The sequence below is a fragment of the Mercenaria mercenaria genome, chromosome 6, assembly GCF_021730395.1.
Source record: "Mercenaria mercenaria strain notata chromosome 6, MADL_Memer_1, whole genome shotgun sequence".
Lineage (NCBI taxonomy): Eukaryota > Metazoa > Mollusca > Bivalvia > Venerida > Veneridae > Mercenaria > Mercenaria mercenaria.
The window spans coordinates 56,046,268-56,059,603 of record NC_069366.1 but is presented as its reverse complement, the minus strand read 5'-3'; the positions used below and the strand labels follow the sequence as shown (position 1 = coordinate 56,059,603).

Below are 13,336 nucleotides of genomic sequence, written 5' to 3'. Positions count from 1 at the left end.
CCTTTGACCTCTAAGTGTGACCTTGACCTTAGACCTAGGGACCTGGTTCTTGCGCATGACACTCCGTCTCATGATGGTGAACAACTGTGCCAAGTTTCATCAAAATCCCTCCATGCATGTAGAATATATGCTCCGGACAAGGTCTGTGGACGCCGCCTGCCGGCCCACCCGCCCAACCGCCCATCCGCCCGCCAGGGGCGTTCCCATAATACGTCCCGTTTTTCAAACGGGCGTATAAAAATTATATTGTTTTGCTCAAGTTTGTTGGTACATAGGTCTCTTTTGGTACAAACACAAAGGGTAGTGTATTACGGTGAGACAAGGTATTTCACCAGCTCACACTTTTAACAGTTCACTTTCTATACGACTGTTTTTCACCAAATCACACCATTATGGCCCTTTTAATAATTCTATCAGCTGTACATAGTCACATTTAAACAGCTAAGACAATGGACACTTTTAAGGTCAAGGATTAAACAAAATACAAGTACGAGAATCAAATGTTAATTGATATATAATAAAGATACTTAACAAACCAGAAATAATGTAATGATTTCACACCTCTATAACACATAATAATATATCTCCATCAACTAATTACAGATGTACCTGTCCACAATGTGCTACTTTCTATGTTGAATTAATAAACAAAATCAAAAATCAGAAATTTTGAACTTTAAAAACATACTATGAGCTGTATTATGAAAAAAAAAAGCAGAGAATTGAAAACTGTTTAACAACTTTTTAATCACATGCTGTAAAAGTATTGCTAAAAGTTACCTCAGTCTCAGAGTAACTTGTTCAAAAGCAAAATGTAGCTCTTATTAAGATTCCTAAACTTGAAACCAGACTAAAAATGCAGCCTTGCTATTGGCCAACTTTAATGTCTAGCTCAGAAACAACCAATCTGATCTGGTTGTTCTGTGACTGGTTTTCAAATATTGGACCTCAAGTTAACAAATGAGAAGAAATAAATGCGGCTGCCAAAATGATAACAATGTCAGGATGTTTAGCTGAAATACACAGTCAAGCTGCTATATTTGTGTATAAAAGCTGCATTTTGTGAAGATACAGTCTTAGGGGTCAAAGAACTAAATTTTGGTGACCAGTCTCCAAACTTCAGCATCTGATTGGTTGTTTGTCTGAACACTTTCGAAATTGACCAATAGCAGTGTTGCATTTTCAGACTGGTCCTGAATCTCGGTTTTACAATCTCCAACCCTGGAGTAAATATTATACATCAACAATGGCTAAATATGCAATACTGAAGCAACCGGTGCTTTAAATAAAAGCTGTAACATTATGTAAAAATAATAGCATGAGAAAATACCTCCCTTAATATCCATGTTTGCGTATAAAAACTGATTTTTCAGAAAGGACTTCATTAAATCAGACTCAAGACTGTGAAACGAAATGACATAGATGGCATTTGTACCCTGATCTTCAACATGTTCAACAAGAAGTGACTAAAAATCCCATCTGAAATTATCAGCAAAAAAAACTGTAAAAATTTATGTCATTGTAAAACCATTCCCTACTCCATTTTAGACATTGAAATGTATAAATCACTACACTAACTTCTACAAATATTCCTGAATGTTCTAATTTTTCTAAGACAAAGCTGGTCTGACTTTACTTGGTCAACATACTAAATTAACAGCCAAAACTTTGTAGATTCCAAATGTTTTAAAATATAATCTGAACACTCAAGTCAATGTTAAATATAAGTATGAACAAGTAACTGATACTGGAAACTGTATAAGCATAGATATAGTACAGATCAAATATGATATGTATAGCCTGAGGTCTGTAGTTTTGGCTACTGGCTGTTGAGCCATTCAGTAAGACTTAGTCTACAATAGGTTATGTAACACAATAAACAGTCCCACTAAAATAACTACCAGTAACAAATAATATGACATAAATCAGTTAAAATACATGTATATGTGAGGATAGTATTGTTTTAAATTAAAACAATTGGGTGTAAGAGTATTAAGCATTATTGACAAATTAAATGAGCATTCAAAAATCCACTCCAAAGTACTGTGCACCCTCACTATGCAAACACCACTGAGATTACTGAACTATGCTTGTTGTAGAGATACTTAGAGAACATACAGTAAACTATATACTTGATGACTCAAGGTGGCGAGGGAATGAAAGAAATGCTTGAGTTAATAAAGATCTTCCTGAAATGCCACAAACTGTTTCAAACATTTAATCTTGAAAACAGACCTTAAATGTGGACATTTTGGGTGTCATCCTGAACAGGTTATGGATAAAATAAGTCCTTTCCATTCCAGTAGTTCTACCTGGGAACTGTGGTACACCACTGGCATGTTATCACGCAAAGTTTCAATAATATAAGGTAATTAATTAGCACTATTATAATTAAAGAGTTACATCCATGTCTGTGTGCACCAGTATGTTTTTATTTACGATCTGTAATGTACCTCAAGCAACAGAATAATATGAGAGGTAGGGCAGATATATAATGAGATTCATTTATCATTAACATATCAAGTAAGCTCAGTGCAAAGAAAGCAAAGTTGTGAGGTGAGCATTTAAAGGAAAAAAAGAATTAATTAAAATAACACAAAAAATCAAACAATAAAAGCAACAGCTGCCTCAATTCAAAAACCAAAATTTTCTCATTCAATCAACTAAAATAAGTTCCTTTTACTTCAAATCCATAAAGAATGTCTTTTGATCTATTAATTTTAAAAAGTCACATACCGGTAGTTCATGACGATTTAAAAGGATAATTTTTAAGTTCTACTAGACATTGTGGGGTAAGTATTTTCAAGGGCTACAGTCCAATTCTAATCCAATCAAAGATATATAGCTGTACCAAGAGAAAACTTTTAAGTCATACAAATGATATGTTACAAATTAAACTGAAAATAAAACATGCGGAGTGATCGAGGCATTTGCCAAATCACCAAAAACAAATGAAACAAAGAAATGGATATATATCTTGCAATATCCAAACAACTCCTACTCATTTTCTCCAAGCAACAAACATGAACAAAGAGGGCTGAACTATTTATATACAGAAATATGAGCCGCACCATGAGAAAACCAACATAGTGCATTTGCAACCAGAATGGATCCAGACCAGCTGCGCATCCGCGCAGTCTGGTCAGGGTCCATGCTGTTTGCTAACAGTTTCCCTAACTGCAGTAGGCAGATGCGCAGGCTGGTCTGGATCCATGCTGGTTGCAAATACACTATGTTGGTTTTCTCATGGTGTGGTTCATATAATAAATTCAGTACAATCACTTTTAGCACTACACTTTCTCTTGCTCATTTCTTATGAAGCACTATTGATCTATTGACACACTGCCAATATGACATCACTAATTATAACTCACATAATGAAATCCTAATGATCAAATGAAATTCATACTTTAAAAAAAATGAAATTCATAAAATAATGTCCTAGTGAAATTGGACAATACCATAAAATTCTATGCTCATGAAACTAATGCCTTCATATAATGAACTAGTTACTCAAGAATCATCCAGATATTTTTCCCCATTTTTCCAATTTCTCGAGTCTAATTCTCAAAACCAGGTACTTCAAATATGATGCCTCACATATATGACAGATTTTATTACATATGCATATTTAAATTCTTGTAACTTACAGTGAAACTTTAGATGCGAGTACATTTTGTAACTTTCATATCAGGTATCATAGTAACTGTCAATATGTGTCTTTGCGTACAAAAGCTCAATAACAATATTATATTCAGTCTAAAAACAAACATTTATTATTCATAATGTGTAAATGAGTAAGTAATAAAACAATTTAAGCTTTGCAATAAGAAATATGTATTTGTTCTCTAGCGGAATTATACGGCTCTCCTAAAAGTTGCCCAGTAACTCTGTTGCAAAACTTGTACATACTAGTATTTTTTTAATACAAATGAAACTACCTATAATTTTAAGCTGTCAAATAACTTTGCTGTTAACCTGAACATCCATACATGTCTTAAAGGTGGAGGGCACCTAAGAACACTTTTTTTTCTTTTCCCTGAGAAGCAACATGACTGTCAACAAGAAAGTGTGCAGATTTATTCATTATGAAAACTTTTAATCACTACGTATTGTTTCATTTTCTTGAGTGATTAATATATGTTTTATTAAGCATTAATTGGACCACTGCACAACTATCCATACACATGTAAAACATTCCTGTAAAACCCAAATCTGATGTTAAAGTCTGAAGCGAAAAAATAAAGTTTTTGAACAAGTTTCATCGAAATCTTATCAATACCAACAGGGGCTTCAAATATGCACACATCTTAAAATCCCAATAACTCATTATTTTTAGATTTCACATATATCAAAATTCTTAAAAATCAGCATATAACAAGAAAATGTCAGTAACAGACAATTCAACACCATAAAACCACTCCCTTTTGTTTACATAACAAAGAATTTCTTACAAAAAACAAGATCAATAAATAGTAAATATGGCTACTAGTATATGACAGCTGCTACTGAATAAAGACTGTGACTCACTGCAGACCTGGAGTGCCTGTGTAAATTACAGACCCCGGTATATACCATATTCAAGTGATTTGAATTATAAGTATCTTTAATGTATATATTTTGTAACCATGGTAATCCTAACCCTAACCTTTAGTCAGTATAGTATACATATACACTAAATGCGTGCAGGCATGCAAATATTTGCTTATTTTTGCCTTGTACTCCGATTGATAATCATTTCCGGACATGCACAGATGACCGCACCAGCTCTGCATTGTTGAATAAAGTAAACATCTCCCCATACGCTTCATTTAAAGGCAGGACAAATAGATATGCAATATCCGTGCATAACACAAAGGCATATGCTGAGAGAAAGACGAACGTAAAATGTTAAGCAATACAATGTTTGAGATACAAGTTAAAGGCACTGACCTCCAGATTTTGGCTAAAAATAGTCTTTCTTTAAAATTGAAGTTTGGTCATGTTATGAACATTAGAGCATGATTTTTTTGTCTAAACTGTCTTAAAAACGCCAAATCAAGAAAAATACATGCCCGGGTCAGAAATCAAACCAACGTTGCCGCAGCAATAATAATTTTCCAGTGGTCTTAAACAATACACCATGGAGGAAAACGTACTAATGTTTGTTAAACATAAAGTTTTATAATTAAGACAGTTTACCCCCCCCTACCCAATTACGGTACAAATGCTTTTCAATTTTGAATGGAAAAATTTGTAAAAACAACTAATTTCTTGTATGTTTCCATAACTAACATATAATCTGTCAGCAAATAAGTTTCAAAGTCTTTTTAAGAAAATACAGCAATAATTTTTTGATATCTAAAAAGTTTCTGTTTCTTTCTTGGTGTAAAATCTGGGTATCAGTACTTTTAATTTTTTGGAAGAACAAAATGGGAAATCATTAATAGTAAATAGGATAATTTATGCAACCAAACTAATAAACAAAAGCAAAAAAGCCTCAAAATTTGTTTACTAATGCATTAGAAAGCTATCTCTATTTTAGATACATACAGCATGGAACATTCATTTAGTGATTAAAAATGGATGTTATTTACTGAAAACTGAATGTTTATGAATAATAACTGTATAAAATTTAATGTAATAGGAATGTTGTATATAATATTATATGTAAATGCTTATCCTACATTCTAATAACATTTCCTACGGATTTATACCCATTTCTAAATTTAACATACCTAGTTAAACCTGTATTAACCACCCAGCCAAGGAAGCAACTTCGCTGTTAATAGCAGGTGGTTAAGGAAAGGTCAAAACTGACTGGCTGCTTAAAACAGGAGGCTGCTTAGACAATTCCAACTGTAGAGTTAAAACTAGTAAAAGTAGCGTAACACGTTTCAAACTGAAATGTAATATAAACAAAGCAGAGAGACAAAATGAACCATGCCATGAGAAAACCAACATAGTGCATTTGCGACCAGCATGGATCCAGACCAGCCTGCGCATCCACACAGTCTGGTCAGGATCTATGCTGTTCGCTACTGGTTTCTCTAATTGCAATAGGCTTTGAAAGCAAACAGCATGGATCCTGACCAGACTGCGCGGATGCGCAGGCTGGTCTGGATCCATGCTGGTCGCAAATGCACTATGTTGGTTTTCTCATGGCATGGCTCAAATGAAAGTAAAATGTGACTTCTATTCTTCACTAATTGCTGGTTAAAAGGAAGCAACTCACTCACTTGAAAACATTTCTTTTCAGTAGAACTGAGTAAAAAAAAAAGATGTTTCTCTTGGCTTATTTCCACCATAAAATTAATATAATCACCTTATTGTAAGATGGATAGGAAATGACAAATGACATGATAATTTAAGTTTTGTTAGTAAAAGGTATCACCAATGCTAATGTTCCCCTTTAACCTGATACATTTGAAATCAAGACTTTAAGCCTGAAACATGAAAATTCCAAAATTTCCCGCTGTCTTGTTTTCCAAAAAGTTTTTTAAATTCTTAAAACTTGGAATCCTTTGTTGTAGTCTTAGCATATCTATTCATGCAAAAATAATTAAAAATGAAGTTGTATTAACCAAAATAGGGAAAACCAACAAAAATCTAAGACTCCAAATATTACTGAACACATATGCCAATCATTTAGTCCATGTGTAAACTCCAATTTAGTCTCCCAGCTCAGCAACTATTTCACCAATGAGATTCTGCATATCTTTGGCACGTTTTTGTCCTGTTTCTAGGACCTCTTCATGATTGGCAACTTGCGTCGAGTCGTATTCCATCACGCATTTGTTTGTTATCAGAGTGATGCCGCATACTTCTATTCCGCAGTGGTTAGCAACCAATACCTCTGGGACTGTGCTCATACCTAAATAATACATATTAAGAGTTCAGTAAAATGATCCACGTTTATAAACCTGTTTTATAATGATCTTCACTGTATCTGAGGTTGGCTGAACCTGATGGAGCAAACAGAAATAGCAAAGAAGAAAGTTATGACATTAAAGCTACTCTCCCATAGATTAGGTGAAATTTTTCAAAGTTTTTATTTCCATCAAGTTTGGCATAGAATGTATATTTAACACTGAAAAATGATAGAGTGGGTGAAAATAAAAGTTAGATATTGGTAAAAATGCAAGAAAAATGTAAACTTTCTGCATTATTTCAAAAGCCTTTCAATGGTTACTACATTTCGCACAATATTTTTGGTTATTTATAAGAATATCTTCCAAAAATCTTATGTTGATAAGTTTGTACCACTATTCACTTTCAGAGTATGCCTACTTCTTGTCAATTCGACCCTTCCTGCTGTTTCGATCCCTTAGCATTTTCCGAAATAACGCATGAGACGCATCTGACATCAGCCAAGTACCGGTTACGTTTGATACGTCGAAGATTCACCTAAGCGTAAAACGCGAATTTATCACTCAACATGCGCAAAAAGCAGATAAATCATCAAACAAATGGTTGCCACAGTATATATTCCACCTTAATTTCATCTAAATTCCTGATTTTTTGCCATTAAATCGTTGTAGTTTCCATTTAATTTTCGCTAAACTTTCTTCTACGCAACCAAACTCTTGCAGGTGTGTATTGATTTTTCAGCCGGTAGTTGCTTCCCTTTCAAAAACCCTGTATTTTACCATTAAATTCATACTTACTGGTCCGCCATTTTTAATGCAAAATGAGGCGAGCGGCTGACGATTTCGCGGGTTGTTGGGTCATGCAATTGTCCACGCATCTGCTCTTTTGACTCTAAATTTCTTGATTTTGCTTTGAATCTTATTTTATAATACATTTTGTTGCATAATGCCAGTATTTTTGATTTTTCAACTAACTAATTGGTGTCTTATAGAGGGTCAAACGAAATAAGGCTGCAGTGCCTAAAACTAATTTCTTCGTCCAGAAACTAATCATCCAGTTGACATGTGTTTTTAAAAAGTTACACTTTCCAGTTTGTACATCATTATTTTACAATTCTACATACAAGTGGCTTCAGGGTGGAATGAACAAAGTGAACTGTGCGTAAATACTAATTTTTCACATTAAACAAGACTTTCTACACATATGCATTCAGAGGGTGCGAATTAACAAGAAAGCTTTTTAGTGATTCAGACCGATGACATGGTTGGTTTTTTGTATGCATAATTTATATATTTTATATTTCTTTGTGTTTTAAGCTATTTATATCTTTGGAGGAATGCCCAAAATATACTTTGACCTAATTTTGACCCTCGCACATGTCTTTGTTAATGCGCATGCGCAGAAGGAAGTGTTAAGGGGATCGAAACTACAGCACAACAGGCTACTCACTGTTTTTTTTTTTTGAGTTTTGAGAGAAATTATTTTTTGCCTAAAATATGTGGGTTTGTCCCTTAAAATAGTTAATAATGATTTTTTTTTTTTGTTGGGATTTAACAAAAACTGTCGATTACGATCATGTGGTGACTTTCAAGCTCTTTAATGGTAGAGAAAAAGCCAATACATATGTAGCCTTTACTGTGGAATCTAGACTCCTCTATGAAATTAAATCCTTATAAACAGGCAAGTTCCCATTCATTTTATTTACTAATGTCAGCCCACACATCCGTGCTGGCTCCTGCATGAAACTAAACATAATATTACCTGTGGCATCTACACCAGCAACTTTGAGAAACCTGCATTCAGTCACTGTCTCAAATGAAGGTCCACCAAGGAAACAGTACACCCCATCACGTATAAAATCATTCATCTCGAGTCTTTCAGCAACACTCTTAGCAATCTTACGTAGGCGGGAACTGTAGCACTGTGAAGCTGGTGGAAATCTCGGTCCAAATCTGAAACCAATGCGGTTTACTTTTGTTTAAACATATTTAATATAGACTTTTTTCTGTCCTTTTCTTTTCTATCACACAAACATACTTTAGGTCATAAGGTGTTCAACTTTTGATCATGGATGACGGCCCTAGGTGCCCCTCTTGGCATTATTTCTGTCAAGGATGGGCACCTGGGTAAGAACCACTAATCTTTTGTAAGCCAGCTTGAGGGTGTCTTCACATGGAAGAATTTTACACCCTATGGAATTTTAGGTTTCAAACCCACGCTTGACAATCGGCATGTGATTACTTTAAACATTCCATAGCCTTGCGATTGTTAAAAAGTTCTCAAGTAAACAAGTAAATTAGGGCTTGGAAATTTGATAAAATATTCTTAGAAATCATATTTCCAGTAACCCTTGTTGTTAAAACTCCTTCAAACCAGTGCAATATGTTTGTTATCTGCAAGCTTTGTTACAGTGCAATTTATAATACTGAACTTTGTTTACTTAAAACATTACAATAGATCAAGTTCCTTATAAATGTTTTTGTTTCTTGTGGGTTTTAAAGGCACACCAACATAGTTTTAAAATTTTCATGGTGGTGCCCCTTCGCGTATTATTCTAGGCACAGACGTCTGACAGTTGCCCGAACATTTAAGTTTATTTGACAATGGCCATTTCGGTTTATTTACTATGTGCTTATATACTACAGTGGATGAATGTTTAATTATTTAGAGTTTTCGTTAATTTTAGCATACACATTGTCATCAATTTTGTTCTCTTAAATAGCAATAATCATTACTCCTTTTCCATTTTACAAATGATAAAACCTACATTGTTTTAAATGAGCAAATTTATCAGGAGTACTCCTGATATTATTTGCAACATGGCTAAACAAGAGGCACGCTTGCGGGTGCTGTACGGTCCATCTGAAATTTTTTTTGTGTATAGAAATATTGTCCTACCTTGCTTTTCTAAGTCAAAAAGGCATATTTTGCAAAAGGGTTAAGTTTGTTTCTTGATGGTCCAGTGTCCGCTTATGTGGTGAAAACGGGTAGACCTAATCTTTAAAGCAATAGCTTGATAGTTTATGAGAAAGTTGACTTAAATTAGTACTCAACCAAGAAAATTATTTTCTAAGCCGGAATAAAGGGTCAATAATATGCAAAAGCAGGATGGATTTATGTTTTGCTGTACAGGTAGTCATAATGTCAAAAGTGTTGCAAGTTTCAAAGCAATAGCTTTGTAGTTTAAGAGAATAGTTCACTAAACAACATAACAATTAACCAGAAATCTGATATTTTCTAAGCCAAAAGGGGCATAATTTGCAAAAGCAGGATGGGTTATGGTTTGCTGTCAGGGTCACTTATGATGGTGAACAAGTGTTGCAGTTTTAGCAATAGCTTTGAATAGTTTAGGATAAAAGTTTGACCTAACAAAACACTTAAACCAAGAAAAACTGATTTTCTAAGTCCAATAGGGGCAATAATCTTGCAAAAAGCAAGATGGAGTTATGCTTCTTGATGTACAGGGTCACCCTTTGATGGTAAACCAGAGTATTCCAGTTTCAAAGCAAAAGCTTTGATAGTTTAGGAGAAAAGTTGACCTAACATCATAAACTTAACAAAATCTGTATTTTCTAAGTAAAAGGCTTAAATCTTGCAAAAAGCAGATGGAGTTATGTTCTGCTATACGGGTCAGCTTATATGGTGAACATATTCAAGTTTCAAAAGCAATGAACTTTGATAGTTTAAAGGGAGAAAAGATGACTTACATAAAACTTAACCATGCACAGCCGACGCAACACCCTCTAAGTGTGAAATAACTCATCTTTTTTTTAAAAAAATCAGATGAGCTAAAAAGGAATGCAAATCAATTTTCATAAACTTGCAAATTCCTTAGAACTTACTTAATTAGCTGTATGAATTGTAATTTATCTCAAAATTATTTAAAGTTGATCCTGTCTGATTCTAAACATCTGCCTGGTTTAATAAATGGACTAGAACCGCGTATATAACGTCTCTCAGTTTCTTGACACTCTATTCACTTATCCGAATTTATGTTTGGCCAAAATTCTGTATACTTTCCTGATATTTTGCAAAATCATGGTCGATTTTTTTGCAGGTTAGGCAAGTATTTAAATTGAAAAAAAGCATAAACAATCAGTGTAAGCATTAAACTGCCTCAATATCAAATATTTGTCTTTCGATTCTGATCGCTTGATAAATACTGAGGTCAGCGAAACTGAAAGTACACTTTGGCAGGTGGCGCTAAAATGACATTATTTTCAGACTGGTTTGCATATTGTTTTAAACAATAGCTATCAGCGACTTTGATGTTATTGGATCAGTCTAAAAGCGATCTTGCACATGTTTTTGTAAACATTTGCCTGCGGGTACGATTAAATGGTTAATTGTTTGCCGATTGTGACAGTAGGTGTTAAGATAATTAAAGCCTCGGGCATGTATCTCTTGATAAACAAGGGGATTAACTATCAAAATTATATTTGAAGACTGGATTATGGATTTCCGGGCTACTCGATATGGAGTTTCACGGTAGCCCGCCGGGCACGCTCTGAAAAAAATTAGTAGCCCGACAGAATTTTCTTGTAGCCCCCGGGCTCCGGACATGGGATTTCTGAAACCCTGCTGAATCATTGTTATAAAGTAACGATATGGAACAAATAAAAATTTACAATCTCATGCTGCATTTAAGCACTTTTGAACAACAAGAAAAGAGCACTAAATAATTCAATGTGTCATGATAAATAAATGCTAACAAGCATGATAAAATGGCTAATTTTTATATCATAATAAAATGTTTGAAATTTATATTATAGTTCTGTCTGAACAAAGAAAACAACATTTAATGGCATATCTCTTACCCACAAACTGTACTTCATGGCATCATGCCTTGAAGATTTTGAATAGGACAATTTTCTAAGTTATATAACTTTGCAAAATGTATACATAAATTGTTTCACATGACATTTTCAAACAGTATAAATAGATTTTTTAGATCATGTGAAACTTACGTATACCAAGTGATAAGCTCCATATACTTGCATTCAAAACTATCAACTATACAATGGTCTCCAAATTGTAGCAAATAAAACATCTTTTGTGCTTTCTTTTTAAAAACTTGGATAAGAAAAAATAAAAAGTTCCTTCTTTTTTATAACAATGTTTGTTATGATTTACCATATTCCCCCTTATAAACGCATCCCATTCATATTATTTTAAAACAACTGAATAAGTAATTTATATACCGTAAGTAAATTTTAAAGTTATTTACATTATTTTGGTAACAACTATTAAAATTTATTTGCTAAATGTTTTATCTAAAGGTATATTCACTTAAAAAATTACTTTTTTTAATTGGGTCCCTTTTTACCATCCCTAATCCCTCCACTATCAATTTCTTTTGCAGAATGTGTGGAATGTTGTTTTTTTTTACATACAGCAAATTTCGATATTCAAAATTGTTTCTTTTCAAGAAGAAATTCATAAACGTCATATAATTTTTTATGTAACATGACTTGTATATATCAAATTTACCAAAATTTAGAACTTCCATAAAGCCAGTCACAGACAAATCTATAAGCCAACAGCCCTTAATTTTTCGGTGGCATGAAAAATAACCTCACACCTAAAGTTACCCTTAAGTCCTGATTGTACCTCATCCCTTACCTGTCATCATTTGGTCCCACTAGAGGATTAACTGCCGCGAACCCCGGCATGTTGAAATGGTCCTTTATAATCATGATATCTCCTACATTGAAGTCCTGGTTAATACCGCCAGCAGCATTGGTTACAAACAGGATCTTCACCCCCATCAACTTCATCACTCGTACAGGCAGGATAATCTAAAATATGTATGTGACAAAATACATTTTGCAACTTTATAGTCACCACAGGTAACCCATTATGGGCAACTCCTATGGAAGACTGTTAGTAGCTTTCACAGTGGTAGGACAGTTGAATACTCTTATTCCAGAAGCTTCCATGGTTTTTTAGCATGCCAGGCATAAAGCACCCATACACAGAATATTAGCAATCTCTCTTGTTGGAGGAACAGGAGCTTGAACTCACAACACCTGGTTTTTTATAGTCTGACAGTATTACCAATGGACCAGTGTACATGTCCATTCCATTAAAAGGCATAATTACAGCTCTGTTGTTTCAAGAATTATTGGTGGTAGTCTTCTGACTGACACAGCACTTTGGATTTTTGCTTATACTTTAGGAGAACGGAAGAGCAAAGATTACTAATTTAGGGCAAAACGATGGTTCTAGAGAAAGGCAAAGTGATGCACCTTTCTTTTCCACTTTGAAAAATGCTTGAATGTAATACTCATAATGATAAAGAATTTTCATTTATTTACTGGTAACTGTATTTTATTAATTCAAGTAATTTTATTTAAAAATGTAGACTGAACAGAAAACTATTGTATATCCTTTAATCAATATGATGAGTTACAACATTCTTCCACTCAACCCCCTACATAGGGTAAAGGTAATAAATTGTTCAGGATCGATAGCTTTAACCCAACAT

At 33.9% G+C, this 13,336-nt stretch overlaps 1 protein-coding gene across 8 annotated transcripts in view; it reads right to left on the bottom strand.

Annotated features, from left to right (window-relative positions):
* Positions 1 to 498: 498 nt before the first annotated feature.
* Positions 499 to 13,336, bottom strand: part of LOC128557762 (purine nucleoside phosphorylase-like) — a 48,821-nt gene continuing 35,983 nt past the window's right edge. For all 8 annotated transcript variants that reach the window (XM_053545981.1, XM_053545975.1, XM_053545980.1 and 5 more), the window contains 3 exons: positions 12,472 to 12,647; positions 8,611 to 8,801; positions 499 to 6,853 (listed from right to left, as the gene is read on the bottom strand). In XM_053545981.1, the coding sequence (XP_053401956.1) occupies positions 6,651 to 6,853; positions 8,611 to 8,801; positions 12,472 to 12,647 (570 nt within the window). In that variant the 3' untranslated portion in view covers positions 499 to 6,650. The remainder of the gene's footprint in view (positions 6,854 to 8,610; positions 8,802 to 12,471; positions 12,648 to 13,336) is intronic.